Source organism: Leptopilina boulardi, unplaced genomic scaffold (assembly GCF_019393585.1).
Source record: "Leptopilina boulardi isolate dan_hultmark-lab unplaced genomic scaffold, ZJU_Lbou_2.1 LbouV2_408, whole genome shotgun sequence".
NCBI classification, from domain to species: domain Eukaryota; kingdom Metazoa; phylum Arthropoda; class Insecta; order Hymenoptera; family Figitidae; genus Leptopilina; species Leptopilina boulardi.
The window spans coordinates 251548-272607 of record NW_026137983.1 but is presented as its reverse complement, the minus strand read 5'-3'; the positions used below and the strand labels follow the sequence as shown (position 1 = coordinate 272607).

Below are 21060 nucleotides of genomic sequence, written 5' to 3'. Positions count from 1 at the left end.
CAATTTTTTTAAAAATGGCTCGACAAATTTTATTAAATATTAGGTATTTAGCCCTGTAACTAACAACCTCAAACTAAAAAATTATTTTTCACAAAAATAAAAAATTTATTTAAAATTGATTGCACGAAATTTTTAATTATAGAATTTTCAAAAAAATATTTGTAATTAAAATTCATTGCTATTAAAAACGATAATAACTATAAAAATATTAATATTGAATTAAATATCACTAGTAAATTAATTAATATATACGATATTTAAAAAACTGATACAGTTGACACAAAATTTTATATGTTTATATTTTCCTCAATATTATTTTACTTTCTAGAAAACTAACCTGAAAAAAATTTGGTTTATTGATTAGAAATTTTATAAATATGAAGAAATTGTTAAATAATTATATTTTAAAAGCAACTTTTTTTTGTACATTAAATCTGAATAATAAAATTTGTGATAATATTAATAAAAATGTAGTTTAAAAATTTTTTCACTGTTTTCATACCATATATTTTTAAATTAATATTATAGTGTTTTTTAATTTTAAACTTATGTACTATAAATTTTAACTCAAATCTTTTATTTGAAATTTATTTTATAATTCCCAGGGTGTCGGTCACTGTACCCGTTATATCTTCCTTTCATTTTGTGAATTTCTAAAATTTTCTTTTTTCAAATTGTCATGTCTTTGGAAAAACGAATAAAAAGTAACTTTTACTATCTACTTTAAAAGTAAAACCGCAGTTTCTGACAATTTCTACTCCAGAAAGAAATAGTAAAATTTACTATTTCCGGAATAATTTGTACTATTTCAGGAGTAAATTTTACTATTTCTATTAGAGTTATTTTATTCGTTTTTCCGATTTTTCTCCGTGTATGATTTCTTAAAATTTAATTATCATTTAAGGAGGTTCATCCCAAAATCGATTTTCTACAGATTTTTTAAAAATTTTTAAGATGTATTATTGACATCACTTTACATGTGTTGTTCAAATTTTATTGAATTTTACCGTATCATTTTCAAGATAAAAATTGATAAAGTTTGAAGTTTTACATGGGAACAATGAAAAAACATGAAAAATGACCATGTTTTCATTAATTAAAAAAAAAACGGTTCTACAGATTTTTTTAAAAACTAATATGTTTTAAATTATGAGTTTTAACAGTTTTTACAAAAATATGAAATTTTTTTACCGTTTGGTTGTGAAGTAAATGTTAATCAAAGTTAGCAACTTTTGAACTTATCCCATGTAAATAAAAGAAAGAAGAGGAGAAACGGCAACATAACCTCTAAATTGGCCAGTGGAGCTCAACTTTTATGGACTATAGCTGTCGGTTTTAAACTTACGAAAAACCTCTAATAGAATGAGTACCGCTTGAAGGGATGAACCTCCTTAATTTTTCAAAATTCTTAAACTGTTAAATGCAAACTAATTTCCCACATAGCACGACTTCTTGCTGTGAGGTTTCTGTAAGGATATCTGTAGGGTTTGTAAGGTTACCGTGTAAGCCTGCAGTAAACTTGAGGTCATCTTAAAACTTCCGCCTTACAGTAAGCTTACACAGTAAAGCTAAGGTAAGCTTACATAGTAAGGTCATGGTAAGTTTACATGGTAAGGTTGTGGTAAGCTTACACGGTAAGGTAGTTGTAAGCTTCCTTTAAGGTTACTGTAAGGTTGATGTAAGGTTACTGTAAACATAGAATGTTGTTAATAATAATAAAATTTATTAATATTTATGCGCAGTAGTTTTCTATGGCACATACGGCTGCGCAGTAACTTTTATTTGACAAACCCTATTGGGGTTCATAAAGTACTTTACCAAATATATAATTTTTTATACAAAAAAATTTATAATATAATATATATTATAATATAATTATTTTTAATATATTTTCATATTACTTTATATTAACAGTAACCTTACATCAACCTTACAGTAACCTTAAAGGAAGCTTACAACTACCTTACCGTGTAAGCTTACCACAACCTTACCATGTAAACTTACCATGACCTTACTGTGTAAGCTTACCTTAGCTTTACTGTGTAAGCTTACTCTCTTAATTTGAATCAGTGAAATTTCACTGATTCAAATTAAGAGAGTACTGTAAGGCGGAAATTTTAAGATGACCTCAAGTTTACTGCAGGCTTACACAGTAACCTTACAAACCCTACAGATATCCTTACAGTAACCTCACAGCAAGAAGTCGTGCTATGTGGGTTGTTTCAGCAAGTTTAAAAATAAATAAAACTTTTAATAATAATCAATTTTTTATTATTAATTATCAGAGATTTTATACGCCGAAAGTGGACTTTGAAAAACCTTGAAAAACTTTGAAAAGTCCTTAAATTTTTTTTTTCAAAAATTTCTGGACACCCTGTAAAAATAAATTTACAAAATAAAATCATAAAAATAAATATAAATAACTTCTATATATAATTACAATTGAATTTAGTTAAGGTAGCCAAATTTTTTTCTTCCGATATTGTAATGTATAATGTTTATATATAAACAAATTTTACAGTTACCCATATTTATTTTTTTAAATTAAAAAAAAAAATTGCGTTTCTCTAAATCGAATATTGATATATTATTGCTTATTATCTATAACATTAATTTGAAATTAATTTTCATGAAAAATTTATCGATGAACATTTGAGATTTAATTAGCATTCGTATGAAAATATCGTTTTAATAGATTTTTTTAAGAAATTTTTCTAATTCACAAATGTATATACAAGTAAAAAAAAATAAACAAAAAAATATATAGGTATATAATAATGATTATTCGCACGTGAAAGCATGTTTTCTGATGTTTTCCTTTTTCAAAGCCTTTAGAAAGACTCCATCGATCGGGAATACATATGTCTGTTATATTATAACAATTTGCGTGTGTGTGTATATGTATATGTGACACATAAACATGCACGTAGCTATGCAAGTTACGACCTTTACCTCCAGCAAGAACTCATGTTTCATGAACTTTTATTGAATTGCAGAGTCACCAGGATATCTTTGCAAATCGATAATGAAAGCGAAAAAAAATGCATCAAACAATATATATTCTTTTGATCTTTAATCTACATACTTGTATATAGAATTTCCATATATAATATATATGTGTACGTCCGCATGAAAAGGGACCATTTTGGCACTATTGGACTTATCTATATAGGCCAAATTCCTGACTAAATTTGGAAAATTTTGAGTGGCCTTAGACCTTTCTAAGTTAAAAATTCGCAAACTTACAAGGATTCGAAGTTAAAAGTGCCAAAACACTAGTTTCGAGAAAAACCAGTTTAAAGTTCGAGTTTATCATTATAGTTTCCATATGCTAATAAAAAATTAAAAATAAATTTTTTACGCGTTTATAATTGGGAAAAAATTATGAGAAATGCATGAATCAACGCGGGACACTCTACAGATTGTTTTTCATCAATAAAAAAAAAATCTCGAAAATTTGAAACATTTTTACAAAAAAGAGATTATCTTCTAAAATAAAATCGATGGACGTAAAATAAAAAATAAAAAATAAAATGCGGACGTCAACATATAATACCTTATGTAAAAAAAATGAAACAAATTTTTAATTATAACATTATTTCTTTTTATAAAATATGATTAAAAAATTTTTTTTAAATTATTAAATTCTCATTTAAATTAAATTTAAAAATTGATGAAAATTATTTAAACATTTTTTTTTATAAAATTATTGAACAAAATTGTGTCCAAAATAGAAATTCTAAGCGCAGTAAAAAGAAACTGTTTTTGGATATTATATAAATGTTATTGAACATTGTTAAATAGAAAATACTTTATCCTACTCTACTTTGTTGAAAATAATAATTTTCAATTTGTTAAGTTGGACTTGGGAACTTTTTTTACTACCTTCTTTCAAAGAATCAATTTGAAAAAAAAAATTTTTTTTTCTCTTTTACCACGCCTATGTGTTATTTTTTGTTATTTACATAAGTATTATTTTCTATGAGGTAAAGGTAAATTATCGATGGTGCCCCAATTGTTAAGGTTTAAACTTTTTTTTTTTATTTTCTGAGATAAATGGTAAATTATATATATGTAGTTATAAAATTCAAAATAGTTTCTGAATAATCTGCATTGAAAACTGAAAAACCCAAATTCTTTAAAACCAAAATCATATATAATATATATTTTTTTCTAATTGCAACAATTTTACAACTATTATTAAAAAAATTTTTAAATAATTTTTGACCATTTAAAATACTTTTTTCATTTTTAGATCAATAGCTAATATTTACATTCTCTTTAAAAAATAGACATATACTTTTAAAATATTATTAAAATTATCAATATGTAAATATATGAAAACTCTAATTTTGAAGTGTGCAATTATATACTTTAGAGAAAAAAAATTGTCAAATTATTTATTATAACTTGACTTAAATTATTTACTTGACAATTGATGCACTTTCTTTATATAGAGCAAAAAAAAGAGCGCAAATATGCAACACGTATTTATTGATGAATTAGACTCTTTTTAGGGTTGTACCGACGGAACCCTTATGAAAAGACTCTTGCGTCTGTCCCAGCTTTGTGCCCCCCCCCCCCTCTTGCGACTACAGTATTTAATATAGAGAGCTGAAATTTGGTACATACATTTATTTTCACGTGTAGATTACAGAAAAAATATAGAGAGACCGATTGGATTTGATGGCTACGAGCTAGAAAAGAAAGAAATTGATTTTTTTTGAAAAAATTGCAAAAAATGACCCTGTCCCCTCCCCCCATAACTTCTACAGTTTTGTATATAAAGAACTGCAATTTAGTACACATACCTATTTTCACGTGCAGATTACAGGAAAAATATAAAGACACCGATTAAATTTGATGGCTACGAGCAAGAAAGGAAAGAGATCGGTTTTTTTTCGAAAAAATTGCACAAAATGACCCTGTCCAGTTATATTTATAATTTATTTCTATATTATAAAAAAGAGATTACTATTGTCAGTGTATGGAACCCTTGAATTAGTGCTAGTGTAACTCGCACATATCCAATTTTTTTATATATATAGGGGAAAGTGACAAACAGTCCCACGTGAAAAAGTTCCCGGGAATTGACCACTGGAAATTCTTGCGGAAATTCCGTTTGGAAATTCCGATACATTTTTTTCATATAATTTAGCACAAGAACTCTGTTTTTCAACATAACTGAATTAAAATTATTGTTTATAATGAACAAACACATTTTATACATTGCACTTAAGAAAAATTTATTAAAGTCGTTTTGTTTTTACTATCTGTGAAACTAATCAAACAAAACTTTTAGGTTCGGAACTTGTGAATTGACAGGCATGAATGCCAGCCATGTATAGATAATGGTGCCAAATTTAAAATGCGTCAAATTAAATGCAATAGTTTTTAAATTTACATTATTTTATAATAATGAAAGAGCAAAAGTGTATTTCAAAATATTATAAGTTTCCATATTTTTACCTAATATTAATTCATGTCCAGTTTACCTTTTGTCAACGTTTTTAGAGAAATTAACCAAATTTTGTAAAAATCTATAACGACAAATTTTCCGAGAGTCAACCTTTATTATGTCACGTTATTTCTTGAAATTTTCTTCAAAGAATATAAAAACTCTAAAATTCGACAACGAGACGTAATTCAATTAATTATATAACAATATATTGTTATAGGGGAGGATGGGGTAAGGATATAGTTAGGTAAGACATTTTTGGATCTATGTAGTAGCTAAAATTCAACAGGCATCGGAAAAAGAATAGTATCGTTCGAAAGCCTGTTTATTTAGCTACAATTTTGTAATACATTATTTTGCTGTGGATTGCAATGCCTTCTAGATATTAGTGGAAAATTAAAAAAAAATAATTTAACTATCCTTGACCCACTATTGGGGCAAGGATAGTTATCAAAATTCTTTTAAACGAAAAATAATCAAAAAAAGACATTAAATTTGGGGTTTTTTTAATTTCATTTGATAAAAGCACCTCAAAACACTTTAAAGCACTACCAAAAAAATTTGTTGGACATAAATAAATATTTAAAACAGTTAATATCTGAAACAGTGTTTTAAACAGAACTGAGACATTTTAGAAAAAACAGGATTTTCACAAATAAACACGTAGCTTCCACAAATGATATCTCATCAAGATCAAATTTTTCTTGACGTCTTTTGGTGATAAAACAAGTATATAATGAAGAATAGTGACATTTTTGAACAAGCCGTATAGGCAATAGAGCCACTAACTATCCTTGCCCCATCCTCCCCTATAATTAATTGAATTACGTCATAAAATTTTTTTAATTTCACGAAGTGTTTTTTCTGACGAATTTGCGATACGAAATTCGCGGAAAATTCATGGAACACAAGGTTGAGATTGAAATTCTGTTTAAAATCTATAAAAATTGATGAAATTGATAGTATAATTATTAAAATCAATAAGTTTGATGCATTTTAAGATGATTATTGTTAAATAATTATAAAAATTTAATGTATTTATTAATTTCAATCTATTACAGTTTATTATCAACCTTTGTCGATAAAATCAATAAAGACGCGCTTTTTAGGAGGTAGGTGGCAGTACACTTTTTTTTTTAAATTTTTTCTTTTTTTTTGTATCAAAAGCGAAACTCTTATTTATTAAACGGCAATATTGGTAAAAAAATATATTATTTTATCAAAAAAAATTAATATTTTCATAAAAAATATATGTGAAAAAAATGAATTTTTTAATCAAAAATATTAATGAAAATTTATATTTTTTATTAAAAATATGGGTGACAAAAATTTATTTTTTATGAAAAATATTACCAATATTTCTGTTTAAAATTAATATCTGTAACCTTTTTTTGATAAAAAAAAATAATTTCATTGACCAATATTTTTGATAAAAAAAATAATTTTTTTAGACATATTTTCGATAAAATAATTATTTTTTTCATGAATATTTCCTTTAAAAATTAATCTTTCTTTAGTCATATATGTTTGAAAAAATTTTTTGATAAAAAAATTCATTTTTTTCACCAATATTTTTTATGAAAATATTAATTTTTTTGATAAATTAATCCATTTTTTTACCAATATTGCCGTTTAATTAATAAGAGTTTTGCTTTTGATTAAAAAAAAAAAAATCTATTGATTTTATCGACAAATGTTGATAATAAACTGTAATCGATTGAAATTAATAAATACATTAAATTTTTAGAATTTTTTAACAATAATCATCTTAAAATGCATAAAACTTATTGATTTTAATAATTATACTATCAATTTCATCATTTTTTATACATTTTAAACAGAATTTCAATCTCAACCTCGTGTTCCATGAATTTTCCGCGAATTTTGTGGAGCATTCGTATCGCATACAATTCGCCAGCGTTATCACAATTTTTCCATAAATCATATATATATATATATATGAGCGATTCTTTTTCAATCGCCCCAGCCCAAAAAGTCAATGTTCTGGGATTGGCTTCATACTTTGGTAAATTGTTGTCCTATATGATAGTAATAAATCCCTAAAATATAAACTCATTAAAAAAATATTTGTAGAAAGTAGAGGGGGTTGAAGTTTTGACGTTAAGGGTAACATTGTCATTTTCAAATCCGTATAACTATGACAAAAGTTAATGGATTTTAATTTATCTATAATGAATTTTATTGCATTTTTCACGTACTTTTCAAAAATGTATACGAAATTTAAAAAAAAAATTTTTAACCCCTTTTTTTTCAAAATCAACCCTTATTTTTCGATTTTCACCCCTTCGGGTATTTTTTTTTTTTTTTTTTTATTTTTATTGGAAAGCTGAGGTTTTTTCCGATGAGCTATGTAAATATGAAAATGGGACAACAATAATTTTGTGAGTAACAGAATATTAAAGTAGGCGGTGCCGATAAGGGGTGTACCTGGAGATCATCTTTGAGGATTTAGATAGGCACCGCTTAATTTAATATTATGTTTCTCACAAAATTATTGTTGTCCCATTTTCATATTTACATAGCTCATGGGAAAAAACCTCAGCTTTCCAATGAAAATAAAAAAAAACAAAAAACAATTCCCGAAGGGGTGAAAATCGAAAAATAAGGGTTGATTTTGAAAAAAAAGGGGTCAAAAAATTTTTTTTTTAAATTTTGTATACATTTTTGAAAAGTACGTGAAAAATGCAATAAAATTCATTATAGATAAATTAAAATCCATTAATTTTTGTCATAGTTATACAGATTTGAAAATGACAATGTTACCCTTAACGGCACCCTTATCGGCACCGCCTACTTTAATATTCTGTTACTCACAAAATTATTGTTGTCCCATTTTCATATTTACATAGCTCATCGGAAAAAACCTCAGCTTTCCAATGAAAATAAAAAAAAAACAAAAAAAAATTCCCGAAGGGGTGAAAATCGAAAAATAAGGGTTGATTTTGAAAAAAAAGGGGTTAAAAATTTTTTTTTTTAATTTCGTATACATTTTTGAAAAGTACGTGAAAAATGCAATAAAATTCATTATAGATAAATTAAAATCCATTAACTTTTGTCATAGTTATACGGATTTGAAAATGACAATGTTACCCTTAACGTCAAAACTTCAACCCCCTCTAATTTCTACAAATATTTTTTTAATGAGTTTATATTTTAGGGATTTATTACTATCATATAGGACAACAATTTACCAAAGTATGAAGCCAATCCCAGAACATTGACTTTTTGGGCTGGGGCGATTGAAAAAGAATCTCTCATATATATAAACACTAATTTACCTTTATTTTTCACTTTCATATTATTTTTTTTTAACAATTTATCGATAAATTTTCACTCTAAGCGAAGTTAAGCGAAATCGCTCAAAATACGCTTGAACCAATCCGCAAGGGAAATAATGAATCAATGTGGCTAAAATTTTTGTTGATAGTGTTTTGTCATAAATATGCGGTTCACATTTAAATTTTGATCGAGTTTCTTTAAGTAATTTTTTAGAAAATTAAAGTGTCCTACTGTTTAAACTGTCCAACTGTTTGTCACTCTCCCCTATATAAAGAGGTATATTTGTTGGTTAAAACAAAATAAAATAATTTTTTGGGAAAATAATTCAAAAACTATATATAAAAATTACAAAAAAGAATGTTTGTTTTATTTGAAAGAATGCAAATTGTAAATGAAACATGAATAAATAATAATAAAGCATAGCAATGGATAGTGTTAATAAAGAGCGAGAAAAGTTCGCATAAAGTTTCGATCTGGAGAGGTCACTTGAGGTGAAAAGATAAAACTGAAAGGTTATTGACACCTGACCGATATTTTGGCTCACGTCTACAAAGTCAGTTTAAGAAAAAAAACCACGGAAAATTTTATAAAAATGAATATTGCAAAAAAAAATAATTAAAAAAATATGGTTCCAAGTTAAGATTAATGGTTTTTAACTTATATTCACATTATTACAAATAATTGATGTGGAGTGATTTTGCATTTTATTTCCTTTTTATTCAATGTATGTTCCTTATTTGTGAATAGTTATTTATTTACAAACTGTTTTTGTAAAAATATGTCAATTTTTCATATATTTATATAAGATCAAAATTTCAAATTCAATCATTTTGGGTTTTCTACAATTAAAATTTTATTGTTAATTTAAATTTTGAGAACAATAGTGACATATATTAATGTATAGAAAGTTAGAAAGATTTCTCTTATTAAAAAAAAAAAAAACAAATATAATATGAAAATGTTTTTAATCCTATAAATAAAAGAATATTATTCGTAAGAGTTAAACAGAAAAATCATTATATTCACGAAAACCGATGTTGTTTATAGAAAATATTTTTTATAACTAAATTTTCTTAAATTTTGTCATTTTTTTGCGACTACTATGAAAAAAAAATGACAGCATACATCAATATTTTATGTTTTAGAAAATAGACAAAAAGTTGTTATTGCAATTGTAAACGCACAATAAAAATTTGAATATTATTTTTATACGAAACGTAGAAAATACAATTTTTACATTCACTTTTTCGTCACATAATTTTTTCGTACAACATAGACGAATTTTGATTAAAGAGAAATAATCTATTATTGAATAAACTTACTAAATGAAATTTTAAATAAATATAATGTCTATATTAAACACGTATGGTTACATTACATCAAATGGCCATTTTACACAGGGTAATGAAACTCAAGTTTTATTACAGGGATGTGTAGATATGTTGCCAAATTATATAAAGTCGAACGTCCCAAATGTTGCATTTCACCCCATTTTACATATTCGTAGCATTTGGAACGTTCCACTTTATAATTTGACAAAGTATCTACTCATCCCTATGGTAAACATTTTGAGTTTCAATACCCTGTGCAAAATTGGCCAATAAGTGTGATCATACATATTTATTTTAAAAAAAAAATGTATTTAACAGATTCAATATTGAAGGTAATTTATATTCTGATAATTTGGATTTTTTAAAATAATAATACAAGCGTATTTTGTTTTGAATCTATGTAATTTACTTTATACAGAAAATAACAATTTTTTACTACGTTAAATTTACTTACTATACAACATTCATAATACAAAATATATATATATAAGGTAAATGACCCAATTTGTGAATTTTTATTTTTTATTCTATATAATATTCATTTGTAATAATAAATGGAATTTTATAACTACTATAAAAGTGTTATTAACATAATTTATTAAAAAAAAAATATTTTTACAATGTTGATATTTCTGCACGATCAGTGAAAATATGACGTCATATATTTTATCATTTGTCATTTGACAGATTAACCTAAAAATGTTGTCCAGTAATAAAAGATAAAATTTCATAAAATCAGGTGAGTTAAATAAGAGATATGTTATTAATTTACATTTATTAATATGTAGTTAATAATTTAATGATTATAATTAATGAAATGAAATTACTGAAATCACTATGAATAAACCAAAAATTTTGAGTTCACAAATTGAGAACGGTGGTCTAGTAACAATCTAGTAACTTTGACCCATTCTCTCCCTCCATTTTGTTTTTTCTACTCTTTCTAACCTATTAATTGAAGAGAGACAAAGAAAGAAAATGGAGGGAGAGAATGGGTCCCCACCAGATGGCGTATTGCAGTTTAGCCGATCCCAATAGATAGACAATAACCCAATTTCATAAAAATACATAATTTTTTATATTTTGTAGATAAAACTTTATTTAAAGTCACTTTTGCTTCAAAACACGATTCTTTTCCTTATAACAAAAATGCATAAGTTGGATCCTTTTTACATATGGATTAGTCCATTGACTTTCGTCTAATAGTGGTTGCGACCAAATTTTTAAAAAATCTAGTTTTAATATATGTGAAAGTCGATGATTCCCTGAATTCATTAACCATAAATATTATGGTAAAAATTTTATTCCCTTAAAAAATATTAAATATCAAAAGTAGGAGGTTCACAATGTGATTTTATAACCTTAAATTTTTCAATTTTTTTTTAAACGCTATTATTAAAAAACCATTAAAAATTAGATGTTGGAACTCAACAAAAACATAAATCACTTTATTCTGCACAGAGGAACGAAAGAATTATTGCAAAAATTTATTATTTTTAGATGATATACAATTTTAAAAAAAATTTTATTTAAATATTCTCAAGATTTTTATTTACTTATAACTTTTTTGTCGGTGCTCCGAAAAAATTGAGGTTTTGCACAAAGATTTTTTATAATATTCTTTACCTTCTATTAAAATCTTACGAAGGTGTTTTGCTTTGTTTTGGAGATATTAATTTTCAAAATTTTTTATTTAAAAAGGTTAATTAAAAGACTTGAAGTTAACTAACCAAATTCAAACTGCTCCATTTTTTATAAAAATATATTAAAATGTAGCGATTTGAAATTGGTCAGTTAACTTCAAGTCTTTTAATTAACCTTTTTAAATAAAAAATTTTGAAAATTAATATCTCCAAAACGAAGCAAAACACCTTCGTAAGATTTTAATAGAAGGTAAAGAATATTATAAAAAATCTTTGTGCAAAACCTCAATTTTTTCGGAGCACCGACAAAAAAGTTATAAGTAAATAAAAATCTTGAGAATATTTAAATAAAATTTTTTTTAAAGTCGTATATCATTCAAAAATAATGATTTTTTTGCAATAATTCTTTCGTTCCTCTGTGCAGAATAAAGTGATTTATGTTTTTAGTGAGTTCCAACATCTAATTTTTAATAGTTTTCTAATAATAGCGTTTTTAAAAAAATTGAAAAATTTAAGGTTACAAAATCACGTTGTGAACCTCCTACTTTTGATATTTAATATTTTTAAAGGGAATAAAATTTATACCATAATATTATGGTTAATGAACTCAGGGAATCATCGACTTTCACATATATTTAAACTATAGATTGTTTAAAAATTTGGTCGCAACCACTATTAGACGAAAGTCAGTGGACTGACCCATATTAAGTATTTTCAAATTTCCCAGTGTGCACGTTATGTAACTGTTATAGAACAAAAAGTGTAACTTGTTCTAGAACAGTTCTGGAACTATGTTCTAGACCTGTTCTGCAACAGTTGTTCTGACTCTGTTCTGTAAGGAAGATGTAACATTTGTTCTAGAACATTTGTGCTTAATTAGTTCTAGAATTTTTAAGTGACGTTGTTACTGCAGCGTTCTAGAAAAGTGTTACAAAATTGTAACATAATAGATCTCCCAAGTAGAAATGTGCCACTGGCATAGTACTGACCCAACACTGCCAGTCAGTATAATAGTACTGACTGCCGTACTGGGCCAGTAGTGGACCAACCCTGGCTGGTAACGCTGTCCAGTACTGATTTTGTCCCGCTCACCAGTACTAACGTAGTACTAGAATAATACTGGCAAAGTACTCATCCGGACTTAAAATCTCACTTTTTTACAAAATGCTAAAACACGCTTTCCAATGCAAATTTCATCCTTATTAGCTTATTACTCCCATTTTTACCACGAACAGGTAATGTGAAGCCAATAATAGTTAATGTTATTTAGAATATATAAAATATTATTAACAATAAATAATTAAAATAATAATTATCATTTATATTAATTAAATTATTTTATTTTTAATAAATTATTTTACAAAAAATAATTTGTGTTGTAAATTTTTTTATTTTTTTAAATTCATAATATTTAATTTTTTTTACTTTGCACTTATACTTAATTTAATAATTATTTAAAAATTGATATTACACATGAACAAATATTGTACTTATAACACTTAAAACTAAGAACGAAAAATCTCGCACGCATGGGGGATCGAACCCTAAACCCTTAGAACGCAAGTCAGATACGCATACCGCACAGCCGCGCTGGCTTGAAGTGCTGACTTGAAGTAGTTCACCTAATACAAAAGTTTTGATTTCAAAGTTTGTATTATCTATTGATCACGAAAATAAAATGAATTTATTCTTAAATTTTTTAAACTCATAAAATTTTTTCAATTTTTACAAAGATTTAAGGAAATAAAACTGGATATCAATTTCAGTTAAATATTTTTAATAAATTATTTTTACCGTAAATAATATTAAAACAGACAAAAATGATTGATGAATTACATAATTAAAAATAAGTTAATAAAAGACGACTGTAAAATATGAATGGTGAAAAATTTTTTAAATTTAATATTTAATTATTAATAATATTTAAAAATTACAGTGAAAAAATTACATTTGCTTTATTTTTAAAACTATTAGAAAAAAATTCTCAACTTATTGTTATTGCATGCATGATAAATAACTTAATGCACATATTTCAATGAGTACTAAAATAACTAAAAAAACATAAATATATTTTATATAGGTATATAATAATACATTACAATTACATCCAAAATTTTGAGGGAAAGTATTCGAAAGAAATTAATATACATTTTTTTAAATAAAAAATCATCGTTCTCTACCTATTGAAATAATTTAAAGACTTTTTCATTTAATGTTTTTTATCACCGACATAGTACTGATTCGGTGTGAATGACAGTGTACTGCCAGTACTGGTTTTAATATTTTTTTACCTCCGACATAGTACTGATTCGGTGTATTAGTCAGTACACTGCCAGTACTGAAAGTCAATACCGACAGCCAGTATTGGATCAGTACCATGCCGGTGTTTAATTACGGCGAGCTACGGATATTTCTACTTGGGCTATCACTGTATTTTAGATTTGTTCTCTATTTGGTCTGAAACAAACATGTAACGAACAGATGTTTTATAAATGTGGTACTAGTAGAGTGGATCAAGACTGTTAAAAATAGAAATATATAAAAATATTAAAAATATCATTTCCGTGAAATATTCCCTTAATATTACTGGAAGAATACTCCTAATATCACTGTGATATTATCATGAAGTGGACATTTTGATCTCCATTATATATTACAGGAATATTCCAATGATATATTTATGTGACATACCGTGCTATTTGGGCACGGTTACTTTTTTTAAGTCAGGGAAATTTTACTCAAATAAACTACAAATTACAAATCACAATTTTATTTTCATTAAACTTATACAAAAAAAGTTCTGTAATTCTAGAATATTGTTATAGATCGGTTACAGAATTGTTATAGAATTAAAATTTTTATAAATTTATTTTGTTATCAAACTGTTACATATTTGTTCTAGAACAATGATCTTGAATATTGTTCTAGAATTGTTACAGATCCTGTTACTGTTTTGTGCCTTCAGGGGGACGACATTTTTACTGATCTGTTCCTCACCAGTTCTATAGAACTTGTTATTTTTTGTTATAGAAGAGTTACAGAACTGTTCTGTAACTTTGCACACTGGATTTTAGTAGTTCACAAATTGGGTCATTTTTTTCCAATGTCCTATATTTTAATATTATTTTTAGAAAATTGGCATTTCACAACAATGATATTAAATTTAATACAAAAATTTTTGATTTTCTTTTGTAAAAATTAGTTAAATACACCACTTGCAAGTCGGTTAATTTTATTTGGAATTATTAAATGTATTCACAAAAAAGTTTTGTATAAATACAAATACCATTTTTTTGTATTACATATAATACAACTTTTTGGTTATTTTAAACATTAAAATTGTTTTTGATTCAAATATAATAAATATTTATTTGATCTAAAATGAATTTGCTTTATTTTAATAAATTTTTCGATTAAAGAAAAAAAAATTTGATTGAATCAAATTAAACTTTTGATTGTTTCAACTAAAATTTTGTGGTTTCAAAACAAATTTGGTTATTTCAATTTTTTTTCTAACTGTAACAAATAAAAATAATGGTGTTTGAAAGAGAAAAATATAATTTCTTTTAGCTGCGTGTAAATTTTTTTTTAACAATATAAACAGAAGGTCGAAGAATTAAGTTTTATAAGTTAATTAAAATATTTTACCTTTAGTGAAAAAGTGTAACATGTATTTTAAATAAGTTTTACGAATTATTACGAGTTTTAATTACTTTTCAAAAATAATTCAAAAATGAGGCAAAGAACGATCACACTTCCAATTGTATAATATATTAGGCATTAAATGCATAAAACATTTCACATTTTCTTCTCTCTCTCAAAAAATTATTATTATTATTATTATTATTATTAGTATTATTGACTTGTATTTATTGACATTATATATTATGATGGAAAATTTGATATTATTTTCTTTATTGTTATTGAATTATATTTATTGATTTACATAATATGTTGATGTTAGAAATGAAAATTTTGTATTTTATTCAGTTTTATTTAATATATATTAAATATTATATAATAATTAATGCAACATGTTTTTTTTTAAATTGTGTATTTAACAAATTTTCACAAAATTATTAAAAATCAATATTTTTATAATCTTCCCTACACGAAAATAATATTTTTTTTCTTTCATCACAGAGGGCAATTATTTTATTTATTTAAATATTTAAAGTTCTTTGGGCTAAAAAGTTCTCTGAGGAACATAGAATATTTCAAATAAAATAGTATTTAGTAGTAACAAAAATAAAAAAAAAATGAATAAAATTAATACTATGAGCAATATTAACTAAATACATTTAACTTTACATATAAATATGAGTGTTTAGCAATAATGTTAATAATTATTATTGAAAAAAGGTACTCTTAATTAGCAAAAATAATAAATTTATATTATGTACTCTCTAAATCTGAATTAGTGGTTTTCTACTAATGAAAGACTGCGTATTCTTATACCAATTGAATTAGTAACAGTTTTGACTAATTTTTAGTAAAAAAAACTACTAATTGCTAGTAGGAAACTACTAATTCATTAGTAAGTCGTATTTTTTACTATTTCAAATTACTCTCTAAATTTGAATTAGTAAAATTTTTAACTAATTTGAATTAGTGACTTACTTTTTGCTATTGAAACTAATTCAAATTAGTAAAAAATTTTACTAATTCAAATTTAGAGAGTAGTAAGCCGATTTACTCCATGAATTAGCAGTTGTCTACTAGAAATTAGTAGTTTTTTTTACTAAAAATTAGTCAAAACTGTTACTAATTCAATTGGTAAACGAATACGCACTCTTCCATTAGTAGAAAACTACTAATTCAGATTTAGTGAGTAGTTCCTTAAAAGTAGATGGGCCATTTAATATTAAAAAAAACCAATACCTAACATGTTTATGAAAATAAGTATGGATAACCTTTTTTTTCATTTATACAATTCGATTTTAGTTTCTTTATTTTATTTTTCCTTTATAAAAAAAAAAAATTTTCATCAAAACATAAAGAAATAACACTTAAGCATAGAAGAGTAAAAAAAAAAAAAAAAAATTTCTCACCAATGTCCAGGCAGATGCCCATAGTAGGTTGTTCCGAGAGTGGCGCAATTTTTCGGCGGCCATGTACTCACATGCTTTCAATAACTAAAATTCAGTTTCGAAGCATATGGGCTTTTTCTAAAAAAAAGCCCTATTGTTCTTCACTTATAAAACACACTTTCCTCAATAACTTCACATGAGCTGTTTATTGAAAACAAAATGAAAAAAAAAATAACTACATTCCACTGGAACTAAATATTCAAGGTCACTAAACAAAAAAAAAAAAAAAATGCACAGGCTATAAAGACGTGACTTTTATTCCCCCCGCACTGAAAGTTTAAACTTTTCCTTTATGTATATATATATACATATAAACACACACTTTTTAGAATAATAACTTATATTAAAATGAACCGGTAATCCTTTTGAAATGTCACTGCAAATTAAATTGATGACTCAACTAAATGAAATAAAAGAAATAAGAAAGAAAACGAAATGTCAATGAAATCCATTTAACCGTGAAATTTAATTTTTTCCTTTATTCTTCCTTCAATTGGTGGATTAATTGCGTAAATTGAATCAACTCGTCGTAATTTCTTTAAAATTGTCTTGAGAATTAAACTCAATAAAATTACAGTCCACATGTAAAAAAAAAGAATTATTATATTTGTTAGAAAAAAATTCTTGAATTGTGGAATTAATTTCAGTGTCCTTGAACTTGTTGCTTGACTCGCTATTATGTGGAAAACACTTTTCAACTTGAGTTCATTAAACGCGGCGTTTCAATAATTTTTCCGTTTTTAGATTTCTAAACAATTATGGGATTTACTTTTTAATTGAGAAAATTTTAATTTTTTTAATGACAGAAATGAAAATTCAATTTTCAAAGAAAGAAATAAAAAAAAAAAAACCAATAGAATATTTGATATATTGTGAAAATTACGATTGAGGATAATTCGAATTTGATATCCTTTTTTTGAAATTGTTGAGTATATATATATATTTCAATAGAATATGTATAATTTTGATTAACTTTTTTGTTTTGGAAATTTTTTCCTAAACGCAGAACGTGGTTATATTTTGAACTTGCGGAGAACGTTTTTTTTTTATGTTTTATATATATATATATATGGTCTACGCCTGGGGAACGCAAGAAAACGTTTGATGAATAAGTGGTGACCAAAGGCAATGAAGCATTAGTAGTCATGGAGACGCGCAAGCGCCATTTGTCAGGTAATTGTTAGATATATGGAAAAAAAATATATATATATATATATGAACATCCTGTATATCTGCCTGAGGTATGGCCTATAAGGTTGGTATATAAGTTCATCACAGGTTCAGTGTGTCAAGTTCCTGGCTTTGCCATCAGGGAATAATTAGGGCTAAGGTGAGGGTGGAGCCGACCGCGGAGTTAGTGGTCGCACTTTTTAGCTTTTACCTCATGAAAATGGATTTAAATGCTACGTATAAATGAACATTGTTTCTTTTCCAAGAAAAATTAAATGCACAATTTTTTTTTTTTTTTTTAAAAATCAATATATTTATCATTTATGATTTCAAATTTCGCGCTTTCTTTTTTTTAAATAAAAGTCTTTTTTATCAACAGAACATAGATGCGAAACTCATTGATGGACAATATTCTTCAAAAAGAGGGCATTTTTATGTATATGTGTTATACGCTCACACAGCACCGAAACTTTCCTAAAAATTTATTAAAGATTTACATGTTGCAAACTTTGCAGTATATTTAATTGCAAAGTTTAGTGAAAATATTTAAATGTCCTACTTAAATAAATGTTTCGCCTCAAAGTTGAATGAAAATTTAAATTGAATGTTATTGTGAAAGTTTCATTGCGAAATTTCATTAAATATTTATATTAAATTTTCGTTAAATGGTTAAACATTCCGGACAAAAATTATAGTCAATAATTATTCATATTTTTGGTTTGTTTACATTTTACAACTTGGACTTGCCCTTAATTTTAAAATGAGAAAGCGAATTTTAATTTGGAACAAAAACAAAAAAAATAATGCAAAAATTTAAACATAAAAACGATTTTTTTGGCTCAAGATTAAACTTTCAAAAGTATATGGGCGATTCTACGTGAAATTTACCTATGACATTTTAAACTCGGTATAAATATATTTTTTTCGATCTTTATAAAAAAAAAGGTTTACGTATTTTTTTATTTTTCTTATTTATTTTTTTTTTTTTTTATTAAAGCATTTGTGAACCCTCATACGAGTGTTATAAGCTTACATAGAATTTAAATTTTCAAATTACATTCTGTTAAGAATTTTACAATATAGTTACATTTTTTTTTTAAATTACACCTAATTTCAATGACATCTAACTCTAAAAGTATTGAATTTAGAAATTATGACCAACATATACGAAAATGTTTTTCATCGACTTTTAAAATATTTTAACGAAAAAAAAAAAAATTTGAATTTGTTTAAAAAAAAGAACGATTGTTTTTTTATAAAAAAAAATTTAAGTTTTTTAAATTTGGGCGCGCAACATTTTTGTATTTTTTATTTTTACACACATGAAAATAATAAAAAAAATTTGTAATAAAGTTTTGGAGTGGGCCTGATGATAAATATATAATTTGTTTTAAAAAAAAATTTTACATTTTTTTCGTTTTGTTTTTATTTTTTCGAAATGAAAAGTATCTTTTAATTTGCTTTTTTCTATGAGTTTATAGTAAAAGATTCTTGTGCCCAAAACACTTTTCATTTCGAAAAATAAAAACAAAACGAAAAAAATGTAAAATTTTTTTCTTAAAACAAATTATATTTATCATCAGGCCCATTCAAAAATTTTCTTATTATTTTCATGTGTGTAAAAATAAAAAAAAAATCAGTGCGAGTATAACTCGCACTATAATCGAGGGTTCCGTATACACGAAGCAAACTTATTTGGTATAAAAAAATATGTTTAAAAAATATAAATTTTATATGTCAAATAATGTAAGTGATACAAAAAGGAACAATTTTGTAAAATTTAAGAAAATTGTTCCTTTTCGTATATATATATTTTTTAAACATTTGTTTTTCTATACACAGTTTTCTGAGGATCTTAAATTGAGACCATAAAGTGTATCAAATTGTTGATAATACAACGTTTTGATGCTGTTTAGGGTCTTAATTTGAGAGCCTCAGAAAATTGTGATACCGCAAATAAGTTCGCTTCGTGTATACGGAACCCTTGATTTCAGTGCGAGTGTAACTTGTCCGATTTTATTTTCAATTAAAATAAACATTTTCTTTAAAAAAAAAATGTGAAAAGGGATGAAACCGTTTTTTTCGAAATTTTTTATTTTTCCTTGACAACCTTGAATCGATCCGAATCAAGTTCGCTATATATTTTTTACGTAACAATACCATAAGTGTACCAAATTTGAGCTCTCTATGTCAAAACATGTGGTTGCTAGAGGGGGAGGTACATAGTCATTTTTAGACATTTTTTTTACATATGTGTACTAAATTTTAGCCCTCCTGATAAATTTGTGTGGCCGCTAGGGGGGGGGGGGTACATGATTTCAAAAAAACTGATATTAACAGAGTTCCGAACCGAGTACGGAACCCTAAAAAAATATAAGAATATCGCGCCCAAATTTAAAAAACTTTAATTTGTTTATAAAAAAATGTTGTTTTTTTTAACAAATTAAAAAATTTTTTTTTTTCGTTAACATATTTTGAAAGTCGGTGAAAAATTGAAATTTTTTTGTATGTTGGTCATAATTACTAAATTCAATACTTCACGGAGAGAAATAGATGGTAAGAACTTATGATCTTTCAAGATGGTAAAGAGTAGATGTTATCCGGTACCATCATTATGCTACTCGGTACTATCAAAGATGTTACAAAAAGTATGGTTATGATACAATCAAGATGTTACTCCGTACAATCTGGATAGTAACTGATAGAATCTAGATAGCTGTCCGTATATGTAAGATCAAATATGGTACCTGGTACTATCTAGATAGAACCCCGTACCATCTATTTTTCTACGTGTTTTAGAGTTAGATGTCATTAAAATTAGATGTACCTATTTAAAAAAAAAACTCGAAAAAATCAGATTTTTAAAATTTCATAACTCAAAAATTTGAGCACTTATAAGAAAAATTAAAAAATACCTAAACCTCTAAAGTTAAGTACCTATTATGAAAAATTCCAATAACTCTCTATTAGAATAATTTCGATTGTATAGAATTAAATAAATCAATCGAAAATCAGGAAAAATATCATTAAGGTATCACATCGGCACTAATCGGAGTCAAAAGTTTGTA

At 25.4% G+C, this 21060-nt stretch overlaps 1 protein-coding gene across 1 annotated transcript in view; it reads right to left on the bottom strand.

Moving 5' to 3' along the window:
* LOC127289381 (adenylate kinase isoenzyme 5) overlaps positions 1–17913 on the bottom strand; it is a 43699-nt gene extending 25786 nt beyond the window's left edge. Inside the window, exon 1 of the mRNA XM_051317293.1 lies at positions 16784–17913. Within this exon, the coding sequence (XP_051173250.1) occupies positions 16784–16805 (22 nt within the window). The 5' untranslated portion in view covers positions 16806–17913. The remainder of the gene's footprint in view (positions 1–16783) is intronic.
* Positions 17914–21060: the final 3147 nt, after the last annotated feature.